Source organism: Ranitomeya variabilis, chromosome 2 (assembly GCF_051348905.1).
Source record: "Ranitomeya variabilis isolate aRanVar5 chromosome 2, aRanVar5.hap1, whole genome shotgun sequence".
Lineage (NCBI taxonomy): Eukaryota > Metazoa > Chordata > Amphibia > Anura > Dendrobatidae > Ranitomeya > Ranitomeya variabilis.
This window is the reverse complement of record NC_135233.1, coordinates 49,357,956-49,373,623: the sequence shown is the minus strand read 5'-3', so window position 1 is coordinate 49,373,623 and position 15,668 is coordinate 49,357,956. Positions and strand designations below refer to the sequence as shown.

The following is a 15,668-nucleotide window of genomic DNA, read 5'->3' as shown; positions in this document are numbered from 1 at the left end:
TGAGGAGCGCTAGTACTGCCGGGATAAGGGGGTATACGCCTGGGGAGCACTGGCACTACTGGGATAAGGGGGTATACACCTGAGGAGCACTGGCACTACCGGGATAAGGGGGTATGCCTGGGGAGCACTGGCACTACCGGGATAAGGGGGTATGCCTGGGGAGCACTGGCACTGCCGGGATAAGGGGGTATACGCCTGGGGAGCACTGGCTCTGCTGGGATAAGGGGGTATACGCCTGGGGAGCACTGGCACTACCGGGATAAGGGAGTATACGCCTGATGAGCACTGGCATTACAAGGATTAGGGGGTATACGCCTGATGAGCACTGGCCCTACCAGGATTAGGGGGTATACGCCTGATGAGCACTGGCCCTACCAGGATTAGGGGGTATGCGCCTGATGAGCGCCGGCATTACCAGGATTAGGGGGTATACGCCTGATGAGCATTGGCGCTACCAGGATTAAGGGGTATATGCCTGATGAGCACTGGCACTACCAGGATTACGGGGTATATGCCTGATGAGCACTGGCACTACCAGGATTAGGGGGTATATGCCTGATGAGCACTGGCACTACCAGGATTAGGGGGTATATGCCTGATGAGCACTGGCACTACCAGGATTAGGGGGTATATGCCTGATGAGCACTGGGACTACCAGGATAAGGGGGTATACACCAGATGAGCATAGTCACTGCTGGAATAAGGCCTGGGTTTATGCCTGACAAGCACTAGCACTGCCTGGAAAAGGGGGTTTACGCCTGATGCGCACTGACACTGTCGGGCTAAGAGGGGGATTATGCCTAAGAAAAGAGGGTTTACACCTGAAGAGCGTCGGGATAAGGGAATTTATTCCTGAGGAGCACTAGCACTGCCGTCATACGGGAGTGTACATCTGATGAGCGCTGGCACTACTGGGATAAGGAGGTTTATGCCTGGCGAGCGCCATCAGTGCTGTGTGGATTTGTTCCTAGTCCCGGTACAGATTTTTGCCCTGCTGTGGTGAAAAGGATAAATGCCGGGCACTGGCACAGGTTTTGTGGTTGTCAGTAGTGTGTGGAATAGTGATGAGCGAACGAGTTTGGAAAATGTGTTCGAGTCCCTGCGGCTGTTCGAGTCCCTGCGGCTGTTCGAGTCCCTGCGGCTGTTCGAGTCCCTGCGGCTGTTCGAGTCCCTGCGGCTGTTCGAGTCCCTGCGGCTGTTCGAGTCCCTGCGGCTGTTCGAGTCCCTGCGGCTGTTCGAGTCCCTGCGGCTGTTCGAGTCCCTGCGGCTGTTCGAGTCCCTGCGGCTGTTCGAGTCCCTGCGGCTGTTCGAGTCCCTGCGGCTGTTCGAGTCCCTGCGGCTGTTCGAGTCCCTGCGGCTGTTCGAGTCCCTGCGGCTGTTCGAGTCCCTGCGGCTGTTCGAGTCCCTGCGGCTGTTCGAGTCCCTGCGGCTGTTCGATCGCCTCAGCACATGCGGCGATTGCCTGTTGGGGAATCCCCACGTGTTGAGGCTGTATAACAGCTGCAGGGACTGGAACACAATATTGGAGGACGTCTGAGATACTGGATAACATGTTCGCTCATCACTAATGTGGAGCTCGTACCTGGAAATAGCTGGTACCAGGATGCAGGATTCATGCCAGGTACTGATGCTGTGAGGGGTTCATATCTGACCCTGGTGCAGACTTTGTTGGGCTTCGGGTTTGTGCTTGGCTCTGATGCAGTGTTGTGGGTTTTGTATCTTGATGAGATGCCCCTGGTGATGGTTTTGGCGCCTGGCTCTGTGGCGCCCCTTTGGCGCCTGGCTCTGTGGCGCCCCTTTGGCGCCTGGCTCTGTGCACGGTTAGTGTCGGACTACTTGCTCTTTTGTAGATGGGTGCATTTTGATTAACCAGGTGCAGATTTTTGCTATAATTTGCATCGTATTTTCTCGGACACATCTTGCTGAGCTTGGCCCAGAGGGCCAGTGACTATAGGCCAGAGAGAACTTGAAAGGTTACACAAATTTGTGCACCAAAATTTGTGCTTGTCTCTGTCTCAAGAGGTTATCCTTTTTTTTATTTTTTATTTTTTTATTAATACCCCAAAGGTTCTCTCTTCTTCATGGGAACCTGTCTGCGCACTTTTACATATAGAAATAGTATGCGGCTTTATTGCCTGTAGCCTCTATAAAGAGGATTCCCTTTTTATTAGCGATCCGATGGTAATGTATCTACTGTAGAAGCCAGATCAGCCGGTCAGTGCACTGGGGCGTGTCTGTGCTCTTGCTTTGTCTTCTATGTGCATTGACACGCCTCCAGCGCACATCCTGTCTGTTTTGCATACGGCTTCTCAATTTTTCATGGCTGGATATTGAATCTATGCAAAGAAAAGGTATAATTTTTATTGGGGGGATAAGTATCTACTGCAATACCACTATTTCCTTAGATAGAAGCATTGCAGGAACATTCTCAATGTATTGTACCTTTACTTCTTCTTCTATTATTCCTTCAGATGCCTGAGCAGCTCCTCCAGGTTATTCACAGTGGTTGCACAACAGAAGGGAAGCTCAGAAGCCGAGACGGCTCCGGTCGCCAGGGTCCGGGCATGGCAGGAAGGGTGGTCAATACATCTGATGGGATCCAAGCTGAAGAGAAGTGGACGTGTCGGCAAACAAAAGCTGCTGAGAACTTTTGAAGAAGTCTGCAAAACGGGTACAAATTAAAGTTCCCTGTGTACACTTGCAAGCAATTTTTAAAGGGAATGTGTCATCAGAAAATGACCTCTAAGTTTTTATATTCCACAGAATTTCTATGAATTTTTAATCTTTTTATTAAGTTTTCATGAGATGGTCAACTTAAAAAAAAAAAAAAAAAAAAAAAAGGATAAATAATAATTACATTTATCCTGAAACCTTGCAGTTTTCCCTCTGACCACTGCGCCTTACAGTCAGCTGACCCTTCCTGTTCTGTACAGATCACTTTTCAGCAGTTCTCTCATTATCATCACAGACAGGATTACGTTGTCTCGTTCTACTTTTCTATATAGATATCACAGAATCTGCTATTCATAAAAAGTGATGGTCAGAGCTCACTCTCTTACATTCATTAACAGCAAAACGGAGATCTTGAAAATAGTTTAGAGATATAGTTGAATAATATAATTTTTTATATATATATTTTTTTTTAGGTAAACCCAACAGTAACCAGGCGTGGTTCTTCCTGCGCGCCTGTGGCTCATTGATGCCAGAGACGGCCCTGGTGGAGCGAACGGAGGTGGCCACCAATATCTGGACAAAGCTGAAGGATTTGGGTACGTATCTGTTTTTAGTTATTTCTGCCTCATTTTTTCTTTTTCTTTATTTTGTTGCTTGTAGTGTAAATGGTTTCTCGTCCCAGACAAAACTCTTTCACATCCAGCAAATGGGAAGCGTAGTACGACATCGGCATGAATGGCTTGCCATTTAGTACCTGGATGAATGGACCTCACCAGATACGGAGCGCTGCCTCTGGGACAGCGGGTGACCCCCATCCTATGAGGTTCATATGTCTTCATAGGACAGGGTCGTTTTTCATTAGACCTCACCTTTCATGACGAGTTCTTCCCAAGATAGTGAGTCGCCCCCTACTGAGAGGTTAAGGGATTACACACTGATCAGTGGGATCCTGAGAATGTGGTTCTGCAGTGTCCCCGTCCTGAATAGGGGGCAAGTTTGCACGTTAGACCTCTATGAGACTGACGGAGAAAGCGGAGTACAATACTTGGCTATATCCGTTAGTTCCCTAGAGAGTGAATGGAGCGGATGTCGAGTCCTTCCCATTTGAGACAGGTCTCTGCAGAGTTTGGTTCCCATGCGGTCGAACCCCCAATGACCAGTAATTTATCCCCTATCTGATGTATATGGGATACCTTTGTCTTGAGGAAAACCCATATTTCCAGGACGTCATCCTGACAGCAATATGGAGGACGTCCTCCTCCCCCTTGCTGGGACAGGAAACACACGAGAGTTTAAAAGGTCCGGTCCCACCCCCATTCCTTAGTGTTTTTCCTGTCCCTGCAAGGGACACATGAGAGAAAGCTGCGCTGCTTACCGGAGCTCAGGGGGATCATGCGGCTCGTCCAGATCCTTCCCCCTGTCAAGAGGCTCAGGGCCGAAACCCTCCAGAGGGGGGTCCCTCGGTCCCAAAGACCAGCGGCCGCTCCTCCCGGTGGGGGGGCTCTCGGCTGCGGACGCGGTACCCGAGGTCAGCAGCCTCCATGCGGCGTGAACGCCGGGCTCTGACTCTTCCAACGGAAGTTCCGGGGACCGCGTCACTTCCGGTTTGCGCCATTCGTTGCCGGCACTTCCGGTAACGCCGGAGAATACAGGGGAGGCGTGCGCTCCAGCCAACAGCTCAGGAACTACAGCGCTCAGACGCCGACAAGCCGCAGGGAGCACCAGTACTCCGGAGCTATGGAAAGCATGCCGCCTGAGGATGGGGTAAGTGCGCAGAGCGCAAACTCCCCCTGCATCCTGGTAGTGAGAGCCTCCCTGTTACCTTCCCTATCTTATATTGTTTAAGGATAAGGGAACTTCAGCGGTCCCCCCTGGTCAAGCTAAGAAATCTGGGAAGGCTTCAGCAAAGTCCAGTAGATGTCCGATATGCAGTACAAAGCTTCCGGACACTCATGGCAAAACCTTATGTGCAGACTGCACATCTAAGGTTATGAGAGACGAGCAGCCCTCCCTATTGTCCGAGAAAGAGAAGAGGTCCAAGCATCTCTGGCCACCTTGACGGAAAAGTCCAGCCCTATGCCCAGCAGGAAAAGGGCCAGACGGGAGGTGGATTATAGTTCGGACGACAGGTCCGATTCTGAAGAGCCTATCTCTGAGGAAGAGGGCGAGCTTCCATCTGGAAGCCAGGACCATCAAAGGAAGTACCTTTTCCAGGCGGAGGACACAAACGAGCTGGTGCAGGCTGTAAGGTGCACCATGCAAGTAGAGGAGGCATCTAAGCCGCAATCCAGGCAGGACCTGATGTTTGGGGGACTTATGTCGCGTCGGCAGACCGTCTTCCCAGTTAGTGAACATATCAAGGCTATGGTGCTTGAAGAATGGAAGGAGGCAGAACGTCGGCTGACTCTGTCTAAAGAATTTAAGGCACGCCTACCCTTCGAGCCGGATGACGTGAAACTTTGGGATGAGATACCCAAGGTGGATGTCCCGGTGGCGAAGGTCGCAAAAAAGACTGCTATCCCTTTCGAGGACTCATCAAGCTTGCGCGATCCAATGGACAGAAAGGCGGATATATTGCTAAAAAGAGCCTGGGAGTCTTCTGCGGCTCTAATTAAGACCAACATCGCAGCTACCTCGGTTGCCAGGTCTATGCACCTCTGGATGGGTCAATTAGAGGAGCACCTCTCTAATAAGACCCCAAGATCAGAGATCCTAAACTCTCTCCCAATAATGAGATCGGCTACTGCCTTTCTATCTGACATGACGGCTGAGTCTGTAAGATTTTCAGCCAGAAATGGTTCATTGTCTAATGCGGCTAGAAGGGCAGTCTGGCTAAGGTCTTGGTCGGGTGATAATGCGTCCAAGACAAAATTGTGTTCAATCCCCTTCTCAGGCGCAAGGGTGTTTGGTCCTTCCCTCGACACTATATTAGAGTCGGCTTCGGACAAGAAAAAAGGGTTCCCAGAGGACAAGCCTAAGAGGCCTCAGTCCTTTCGGAGAGGGTTTCCCTTTAGGAGACAGTCCGACTACAGGTCCGACTTCCGAGGGGGAAGGTCCAATAGAGGCTTTAATAGGGGTTCCCGCGGTCACAGCAGTAAGAACAGGAGTTTCTTCTTCAGCCCCTCCTCTAAGTCCAAATCACAATGACGCCACTCTTATAGGGGGAAGGCTTCGCCATTTCGCGGTAAACTGGAGCAGAGTCACGCAGAATCAATGGGTCCTCCGCACTGTATCAGAGGGCTACAGTATAGAGTTCTACTCTCCTCCTCCAGACAGGTACATCGTACCCACGGTGGTTATGCAGGACTCTTCCATGCTAAAAGACTTAATGGACATGCTGTCCTCAAGAGTCATAATACCAGTACCACCGCTAGAGCTAGGCCAGGGACACTACTCTTCCCTGTTCTCCATAACAAAACCGTCCGGCGACTCACGCACAATCGTAAACCTGAAACCTCTAAATGCCTGGGTCAGGTACAAGAGGTTTCGTATGGAGTCCATCCGTTCTGCAATCCTCCTTATAGATCAGAACGCGGTAATGTGCACTCTCGATTTGAAGAGTGCCTATTATCAGGTTCCTGTCCACCATCTATCTCAGAGGCTTCTGAGGTTCGCGGTAGTCCTGCCGTCCGGGACCTGTCACTACCAGTTTCAGTGCCTGCCGTTTGGTCTTGCCTCAGCACCTCGTGTATTTACAAAGCTGGTGTCGGAGATTGTAGCGTTCCTAAGAAATCAGGGGATTGTTATAGTCCCGTATCTCGACGACTTTCTCCTGATAGCAAGAACACCAGATATCCTGTTGGACCACAGGAACCGAACCATTGCGGTATTGGAGCACTTGGGATGGATTATAAACTGGCAAAAATCAGACCTAATTCCGGAGCACAAGAAGGTCTTCCTGGGTGTCTGTCTAGATTCTGCAAACAGAATATCCTTACTACCCGAATCCAAGCTGGAGGCAATTCAGATTCAGATCAGACTCCTACTAGAACGCAGAGTCTCGATAAGGATGGCTATGAGAGTGCTTGGCCTAATGACGGCATGCATACCATGCGTAAGATGGGCACAGTTCCACTCAAGATCTCTACAGAGCCTAATCCTCTCCAAGTGGGACCGTCGTCAGTCTTCTCTAGACAATACTTTACATCTACCAGATCCGGTACGAAGATCCCTCCTGTGGTGGACAGACCCGGAGAAGCTAAGAACAGGAGTACTATGGACTACCGACCCTTACGTAGTAGTTACTACAGACGCCTGGGGCTGGGGAGCTCACTTAGAAGGAAGGATCCTCCAGGGAAGGTGGCCTCCAGACGTCGCTCGCAACTCATCCAACTTCAGAGAGCTGTATGCCGTCTGGGAAGCCCTGAGAAGGAATCATTGCATTCTGGAGAATCGTCACGTCAGAGTATTGTCCGACAACGTGACAACTGTCTCCTTCCTAAAACACCAAGGAGGCCCAAGACACCATCTTCTCCAAGAGCTGGCAGGGAGAATATTTCGCTGGGCAGAGAGGTCGATCCTTTCCATCTCGGCAATCCACCTAGAGGGCTCCCAGAACGTTGTAGCGGATTACCTGAGCAGAAGAAGAGTGTTTGCAACAGAGTGGGAACTCAACCAGGACATCTTTCAGGAGCTGTGCCGGCGTTGGGGCACTCCCAGTATAGACCTCTTCGCAAACAGGAGAAACTCGAAGGTCTCAAGGTTCTTCTCGCTGAACCCTCAAGATCTGCCGGAAGGGATAGATGGCTTAAGCCAGAGGTGGACGGAGCCCCTCTCGTATGCTTTCCCTCTAGCTCTAATCCCGGCTGTTCTCAGGAAAATCAAGGAAGAACAGGCCCGAGTGATGTTGATAGTTCCATACTGGCCAAGAAGGAGTTGGTTCTCCCTGCTGGTAGACCTGGCGATAGAAAGTCCAGTGGAGCTCCCTCACAGACCAGATGTAATCCACCAGGGCCCAGTGTACCATCCGGACCCAGAGAAGCTACATCTCTCCCCGCCCGCCCAATCGGACCCCGCCCGCCCAATCGGACCCCGCCCGCCCAATCGGACCCCGCCCGCCCAATCGGACCCCGCCCGCCCAATCGGACCCCGCCCGCCCAATCGGACCCCGCCCGCCCAATCGGACCCCCCAGGGGCCTCGCCCGCCAAATCGGACCCCCAGGGGCCTCGCCCGCCAAACCGGACCCCCAGGGGCCCCGCCCGCCAAACCAGCGCCTGAGGGGCACCCAAGTGTGAAAGTCTTGCAGGGGCAGCCCGGGCACCATTCCAAAGCACTATCTGTAGTTCCTTCAGGAAATACCCATCTAGTTAACTCTTGATATGCGAAGTGCATCCCCCTATCTGTCTGCACTGCTCAGGACACAAGACCATTAATTGGATGAGATTAATATATATATATTTTCTTTTTAGGAGTAGAGTTTAACGTTACCCATTACAACACGCTGCTGGACGTCTACATACAGAATGAACACGTGTTCTCACCCACTGAATTCCTGGCCAATATGGAAGCTGCTAATGTGGAGCCTGATCAGGTGGGTGATGTGCTGTAATGAGGGGGGAACATTTCTAGTATTTACAACATGTCAGTCTTTTTTGAATGATTATAATTTTTGCTGGAAATATATTTTTGAGAACATTTGTGTCCTAATTTTCAGTTGCTTATTAACCCCATCTACATTCAGGATCCTGCTGGTTTCCTGTTTGTGCACCATCTGACCTCCACCGTCAGGCTATACACACACTGAGCTTTTTGGAGGGTATCTGCTCCGCAATCCTCTTCAGAACCCACCAAAAAAAAAATACTTGGAGTAACTCTTTATTAATAATTTTTATGGGAAATCCAATTTGTTGTTCATATAAGGCTATGTGCATATGGAGTTTTGGAAACTCTTCAAATCTCAAACTTTCTGCTCCAAAAACTCGGCAAAAAGACTTTCATGTGCACAAATCCGAAGAAGGTTTTTTCAATCATATTATTTATTTTTTTTTTTTGCCCCGGAAGAGGTCTTCAAAAACACCTGGTGGAGAAAAAGAAAAGGCATGTCACTTCTTTGTAGGGGATCCTGATGAAGCTTACTCCATACTAGGTTCCGTCCAATCAAAAGGCTGCCAAGAAAATATTCAAACAAACCAGAAAAAAAACTTTGCCAATATTTTTATTGGCTATGAGGGGGGTATCTGGGACTTGGCAGAAATAATAATAATTAAAAAAAAAAAAAGTATCTAAGCACTAATAGGCAGGTAATTGTAACTTACCTGCCTTGGATGCCGTTCTTCCCTGGCATAGAGCGGTCACATACCGCTCCTGCCGGAGATTCAGCTACCTCTGCTTACACAACGGGGTTGGACATCTGAGGTCATTCTGATTGACATTTTTTGTTTATGTGGATATTTTCCTCTGTGTGGAAGATCTTTGTTACAGGACAATATATGTGAATGGGGCTTTAAGTTCATGCAGATTTGTGGTTTTGAAACCCCACTGGATCTGACTGCAAATCAGCCGTGTCTGAATTTATTCTAAGGGTTTATTCCCAGGATTGTACGCCGGCTGTATTGTAAGGTCTGTTACGTCTGCAGCTCCCAGCCCGACCGCAGGTTTCTGACCGGTACCAGCAGCCTCATATGACACTATTGTTAGCAATGGAGTAAAGTCAGAAGTGTCGAGTGATAACACCAAATACAGTAAAATCTAATATATACATACAAGCACAGTACAGAAAATCCTACAGAGACCATTCTCTTTGCTGTAAACCAACGCGATGATGACTTTTCTTTGCTTTTCAGGGCACTTATCAGGGGCTCATTGCAGCTTATTGCAGTGAAGGAGACATCGATGGTGCAAGGTGTGTAGTAAATGCGGCCTGGGACTTTTCCACTTGGCGGGAAGGACTTCAGTGTATGATACATCATTTAAAAAAAAAAAAAGTTTAGAATGTACCGTGGCACATTGTAGCACCATCATCACACCTTGACACGATTGTGATTCACCATGTTAGTACTGATATGAAGCTCAGCATGTGGATGGGCTTCATAGTGCAGATCATTAGTTTTACAAAACCTTTTCGTAAATGTAAATAACGAGATGAAAAGAATATTTTTTTCATATTTGGTATCTCTGCGTGAAAAATTTAGCATACGAATAAAATATCAAAATACTTAGCTTGTATGGTGAAAACGATAGAACCCCTTTTTTTTTATTATTATTATTTCCCCTCACCTAAACTAGATCCCTAAATGGTAATGATAAAAAAAATCACAGCTTTTATAGCAATTTTCTTCTTGTTTTTTTTTTTTTAAATATATAGATTTTTTTTTTTCTGTTTTTTTTTTTTCGCAATACACTTGGAACCCCCCCCGCTCCTCTTCAGTATATGATTTTGTCACTTAAGAAACAAACTATCATACAGCTAGTTAGAGGCAATAAAGAAAAAAAAATCAGTGGCTCTTGGAAGGCGAGAAGAAGAAAACCAAAATGAAAATGGGTGTAAATGTGTTTATACATGGAAATTATATCAAACTTTTTTTCTCTATCGCCTCTCATTGGGGGACACAGGAACCATGTTTAGCTGTGTCCCCCAATGGAGGCTCTGAGAAACAGATTTTACGGTAAGCAACCAAAAATCCTGTTTTTTTTTTTTTTTGTTTTGTTTTTTTTCAGCAAAATTTTAGGATTCATGAAAAGCAAGAATTTTCCCATCACGGAGGACGTCTTCAACTCTCTGATTAAAGGACATGCCAGAGCAGGGTAAGATACATAAACGTCATTACCACCGAGTCTTGGTATTTCTCCTACGTATCATTGGGGGACACAGGACGAATGGGTGTTATGCTGCTGCCACCAGGAGGACACTAAGTTAAACACACACAAAAGATTAACTCCTCCCCTGCAGTATACACCCACAGGCTGGACAATCCAGAGCCAGTTCTTACTTAGTGTCTCAGGAGGCACTTGGGTCCTCAGGACCCCACCAATTTTTTGTTTTTAACGGAAGGGAGCGACAGGCAAATTTTCAGCTCTGATCTCTCCCGCACCAACAACGGGCAAGTACATGGAGCGTTCCTCGTGTATCCTTTCCCGCGTCGATGGATGCCAGCCCTGGCTCACTTTCCAGTGTGGCGACGGTTCCTTAGCGTTCCGATCTCCCTCCCTCCCTGTCAGGCGACCACGGGGACTAATCATCCACCTAAGTTTCCTGGAGCCAGGGCACAGCCGGACAGAATGTCATGGCGTCCGTGCAGCCGTCCACTGCATCACCACTGAACATAGCGGATGTTGCACGGCGGCAGAAGCTCTCCACCCTCTCCCTACTAAGGTGAAGGTGGATGGAGCATCGGCCCCATCGCACAAGGTAAGTGCGGGGGCCGACCAGCTGACAGGGGACCGCCCGTTCAGGGAGCCCTTATCCTCCTTCTAATGCGGCGCTGCAGCCGCGGGGCAGCTTATAACGGAGGCATGGCGGGCGATCCGGCGCTCTGTTAGGGCGGTGGCACAGTTTACCGGCCCTGGGCCGGACTCCACCCTCATACAGCAGGAGGGCGGTGGCAATGGCAGCGTTCCGACGCGCATAGCAGGGAATTCACCGCCCGCCCACGACACGCCCCCCTCTCTCTCTCTCTCTCTCTCTGGGCGCTTCTCGTTCCCGAGAAGCGCCCTTCTCACATCTCGGCGGCCATCTTGGACCAGGAAGTGCGCTGGCGGCTCTGCAGCACCACAGCGCACAGGACTTCAGGATCTCCCTGCCAAGCACCGCAGAACCTGGTGAGACGCACTCAGTAGGATTTTCTCTTCCCCTGCCAGTACGCTCACTTCACAAAGATGTCACAGTCTAGGCAAAAACGGACTGGAAAGACCCACTCTGTTATTTTTGCTGTGTGCACCTCCTGCAAGGTATCTCTGCCCCGAGGTCACACTACTCCGCTGTGCTCCGCCTGCGAAATGTCTGCGGCACAGGATACTCCGGCCTCTGACCCGGAATGTAGTGAGCCTAGTACCCCCGCATGGGCGTCCTCCCTTGCTCGATCTGTGGCATCCTTGGAAAGGACGATACAGTCCCTCCGTGACCCGTCCCTTACCCAGGGCGCTTCCACGGATGATGTAACGCGGCCTAAGAACCCCTCTCGGCCTAGAGGTCGTACCGCTTCCAGAAGCCCTCACTCATCTAAAAAGAGGTCCAGGGTAATATCTCCGGTCCGTGATCAGCCCTCCGGATCAGAGAGCGAAGTCTCTCGCCACTCATCCCCGACTCATAGCAGGGAATCTTTTCTGGACGACGCATCCAGCGTGTCCTGTTCCCCAGAGTATCGTCACGACCAAGAGACCCTAGATTCTCTCATAGACTCTGTAAGTCAGACGCTACAGTTAGAGGAGGAAACCCCGTCCAAGGCGGTTCATCCCGTGTCATTCGGGCGAACCACAAAGGCTCATAGATTTTTTCCTACGCATCCTCAATTCAAGGACATTGTCGATCTCCACAGAGTCCGTCCGGATAAACGCTTCTCAGGTCAGAAGGCTATGCTATCGAAGTATCCGTTTGCTCAGGACCTTGCTAAGGAGTGGTCTCAGTCACCCTCCGTGGACCCGCCAGTATCGCGGCTAGCCACCAAGGCGGTTCTATCCTCCTCCGAGGGCGCGTCCATCAAGCATCCCACTGATAGACAAATTGATCAGATGGCTCGCTCGGCTTTTGAAGCTTCCTCGGCTTCTCTCTTCCCTTCTTTTGCCGCCACATGGGTTGCAAAAGCCATGACCCATTGGGCCGAGTCTTTAGCCTCTACAGCACTACACGCCGACTTACCCCCCGAGGTTTCTCACCTGGCCACTCAGATTGCCAGAGCGGGGGACTTTGTAGTTTCCGCATCCTTAGACGCGGCCAACTGTGCCTCACAGGCAGCGGCCAATGCTGTCACGATCCGCAGGTCCCTTTGGCTCAGGGACTGGAAAGCGGACTCAGGATCCAAAAAATCTCTCACGTCCCTTCCATACCAGGGCGAACGCCTTTTTGGGGACAAACTAGATAAAATAATTGCAGACTCCACAGGGGGAAAGAGCAAATTCCTTCCCCAGCAACGGACTTTTCGCCCCTTTCGCAACCAACAGGGCCGAGGTCGATATTTCCGTTTCGGCTCCAATTGGTCCAATCCTTCCTCCGCGCCACCTGGCGCCGGGAGAGGTCAGCGCAAGGACAGAACCTCCCAGCCCTCTTACAAACCTTCTCCCTCTTGGAGAGGCAGACCCAGACAACAGGGATCCAGGGGGCCCAGACCTAACAGGTCCCCACCTCAATGACTCTTGGCAGACGCCAAAGGACACCGACAGAGTTGGCGGCCGCCTACTCTTCTTTCGGGACGCGTGGCTCTCGGTAGTTCCCGACCGATGGGTCCGCGAACTGGTATCCTTCGGTTACAAGATCGAGTTTGTCTCTCTTCCCCCATCTCGTTTCTTCCAGTCCCCTCCTCCCAGAGCAAGGGTCCGTCAGTATTTTCAGGCCATAAGATCGCTATGGGAAGACGGGGTCATCATCCCGGTACCTCAGAACGAGAGGTACCAAGGTTTCTATTCCAATCTTTTCATTGTACCAAAGAAGGACGGCTCAGTACGTCCAATATTGGACCTCAAGCTCCTCAACAAGTACGTCCGTGTACGTCAATTCCGTATGGAGTCCCTCCGCTCGGTAATTGCCTCTCTGGAAGAGGGCGAGTTTCTTGCATCTCTAGATGTTCAAGACGCTTACCTGCACATCCCCATTCTACCGTCTCATCAGCGCTTCCTCCGCTTCGCGGTCCAGGGGCACCACTTTCAGTTTGTCGCCCTACCTTTCGGGCTGGCCACTGCTCCTCGGGTGTTCACCAAGGTCATGGCAGCTGCCGTGGCCATTCTACATGCTCGAGGCATAGTGGTGTTGCCCTACTTGGACGACATTCTCATAAAAGGCCCCTCTTTCCGGTCCTGTGCAGAAGCGGTAGACGTCACTATAGATACCTTTTTGCGCCTGGGCTGGAAAATCAATTTCAAAAAATCTTCCCCAGTCCCGGCCCAAACCATATCCTACCTGGGAATGATCTTAGACTCCTCTCAGGGTCTAGTACTTTTGCCTCCGGAAAAGGTATCCACTCTACAGAGAGAAGTCCGGAAGCTTACTCAACCTCGCTCTCACTCCCTACGCTTCTCCATGAGGGTACTCGGCAGGATGGTGGCGGCAATGGAGGCAGTGCCCTTTGCGGTTTTTCACCTCCGTCCCTTACAACACGCCATTCTGGCAGTATGGGACAGGAATCCCGCCTCGCTCGACCGCCGTCTCCTTCTCTCTCGCCCAGTCAGACAGTCCCTCAGGTGGTGGACCAAGAGGTCCTCCCTGACTCGGGGGAAGTCTTTCCTTCCGGTGCACTGGCTGGTTGTCACAACGGACGCCAGTCTCTTCGGCTGGGGTGCAGTGTTCCAGCGCCACTCGACGCAGGGTCGCTGGTCTCCGCAGGAGTCCCAGCTGCCCATCAATATCCTAGAGATTCGGGCAATCAGACTGGCTCTCCATCATTTTCAGCCGTTCCTCTCCGGCCGTGCGGTCAGAGTCCAGTCCGACAACGCCACTGCGGTAGCCTACATCAACCGCCAAGGGGGCACTCGCAGCAAGGCGGCCATGGTCGAGGTGACGCTAATTCTCCGCTGGGCCGAGTCACATCATTCCATACTATCAGCAGTTTTCATCCCAGGCGTGGAAAACTGGGAAGCGGACTTTCTCAGTCGCCACAGCCTCGATCCCGGAGAGTGGTCTCTCCACCCCGCAATCTTTCGCCAGATATGTTCTCGATGGGGGACCCCGGACGTGGACCTAATGGCATCTCGCCTCAATTGCCAGGTTCCCGTCTTCATGGCCAGGTCCCACGACCCCTCAGCCTTCGGAGCCGACGCTCTCGTCCTCTCATGGCAGGGTTTCAGACTCCCATACATCTTTCCCCCAATTCCTCTTCTGACAAAGGTGATCAGGAAGATCAAGGCAGAACGGATCCCAGTAATTCTCATCGCTCCGGACTGGCCGCGCAGGACATGGTATGCCGAGATGGTTCAACTGGTCTCAGACGTACCTTGGAGGCTGCCGAGTCGCGCAGACCTCCTGTCTCAAGGGCCCATTTACCACCCGAACTCAGAGGCCCTGTGTTTAACGGTGTGGCCGTTGAGTCCTGGGTACTGAGGCAGAAGGGGTTGCCCCAGACGGTGATATCTACCATGCTCCGCGCACGCAAGCCTTCTTCTATGCGCATCTACCACCGCGCCTGGAAGGCATACTTCGCCTGGTGCAGGAAGCGGGGACGTTTCCCCCTCCGTTTTTCTATCCCTCACATTTTGGAATTCCTCCAATCAGGCGTAGACTTGGGTCTTGCTCTCAGCTCTCTTAAGGGCCAAATTTCTGCTCTCTCGGTTCTTTTTCAGAGAAAGATTGCAAACAGATTGCAGGTCAAGACCTTCATCCAGGGTGTTTCTCATATGGTTCCGCCTTATAGGATGCCCTTGGAACCATGGGAACTGAACCTAGTTCTCTGTGCTCTTCAAGAGCCCCCCTTTGAGCCCTTGCATGAAGTGTCTTTGCTGTTCTTGTCTTGGAAGATTGCTTTCCTCGTGGCTGTCACGTCTATTAGACGTGTCTCTGAGCTGGCAGCTCTGTCGTGCCGACCTCCTTTCCTCGTGTTCCACCAGGACAAGGTGGTTCTGCGGACATGTCCGACTTTTCTTCCGAAGGTTGTTTCCTCCTTCCATCTTAATGAGGAGATTGTCCTTCCCTCACTGTGCCCTGCTCCTTCCCACCGCACGGAAAGGGCGCTCCACACTCTGGACTTAGTGAGGGGTCTCAGACGTTACGTCTCCAGGACTGCGTCTCTCCGTAAGTCAGACGCCTTGTTCGTTCTTCCGGAGGGGCCACGGAAGGGACTACCCGCTTCCAAGGCCTCCATTGCCAAGTGGATTCGTTCCGCCATCCAAGAGTCCTACCGTGTCAAGGGTCACG

General features: G+C 51.0%; 1 protein-coding gene across 1 annotated transcript in view; it reads left to right on the top strand.

Annotated features, from left to right (window-relative positions):
- Positions 1–15,668, top strand: part of LRPPRC (leucine rich pentatricopeptide repeat containing) — a 172,945-nt gene that overhangs the window by 1,913 nt on the left and 155,364 nt on the right. The window contains exons 2-6 of the mRNA XM_077282385.1: positions 2,472–2,671; positions 3,147–3,269; positions 8,083–8,204; positions 9,457–9,515; positions 10,331–10,417. Coding sequence (XP_077138500.1) covers positions 2,472–2,671; positions 3,147–3,269; positions 8,083–8,204; positions 9,457–9,515; positions 10,331–10,417 — 591 coding nt within the window. The remainder of the gene's footprint in view (positions 1–2,471; positions 2,672–3,146; positions 3,270–8,082; positions 8,205–9,456; positions 9,516–10,330; positions 10,418–15,668) is intronic.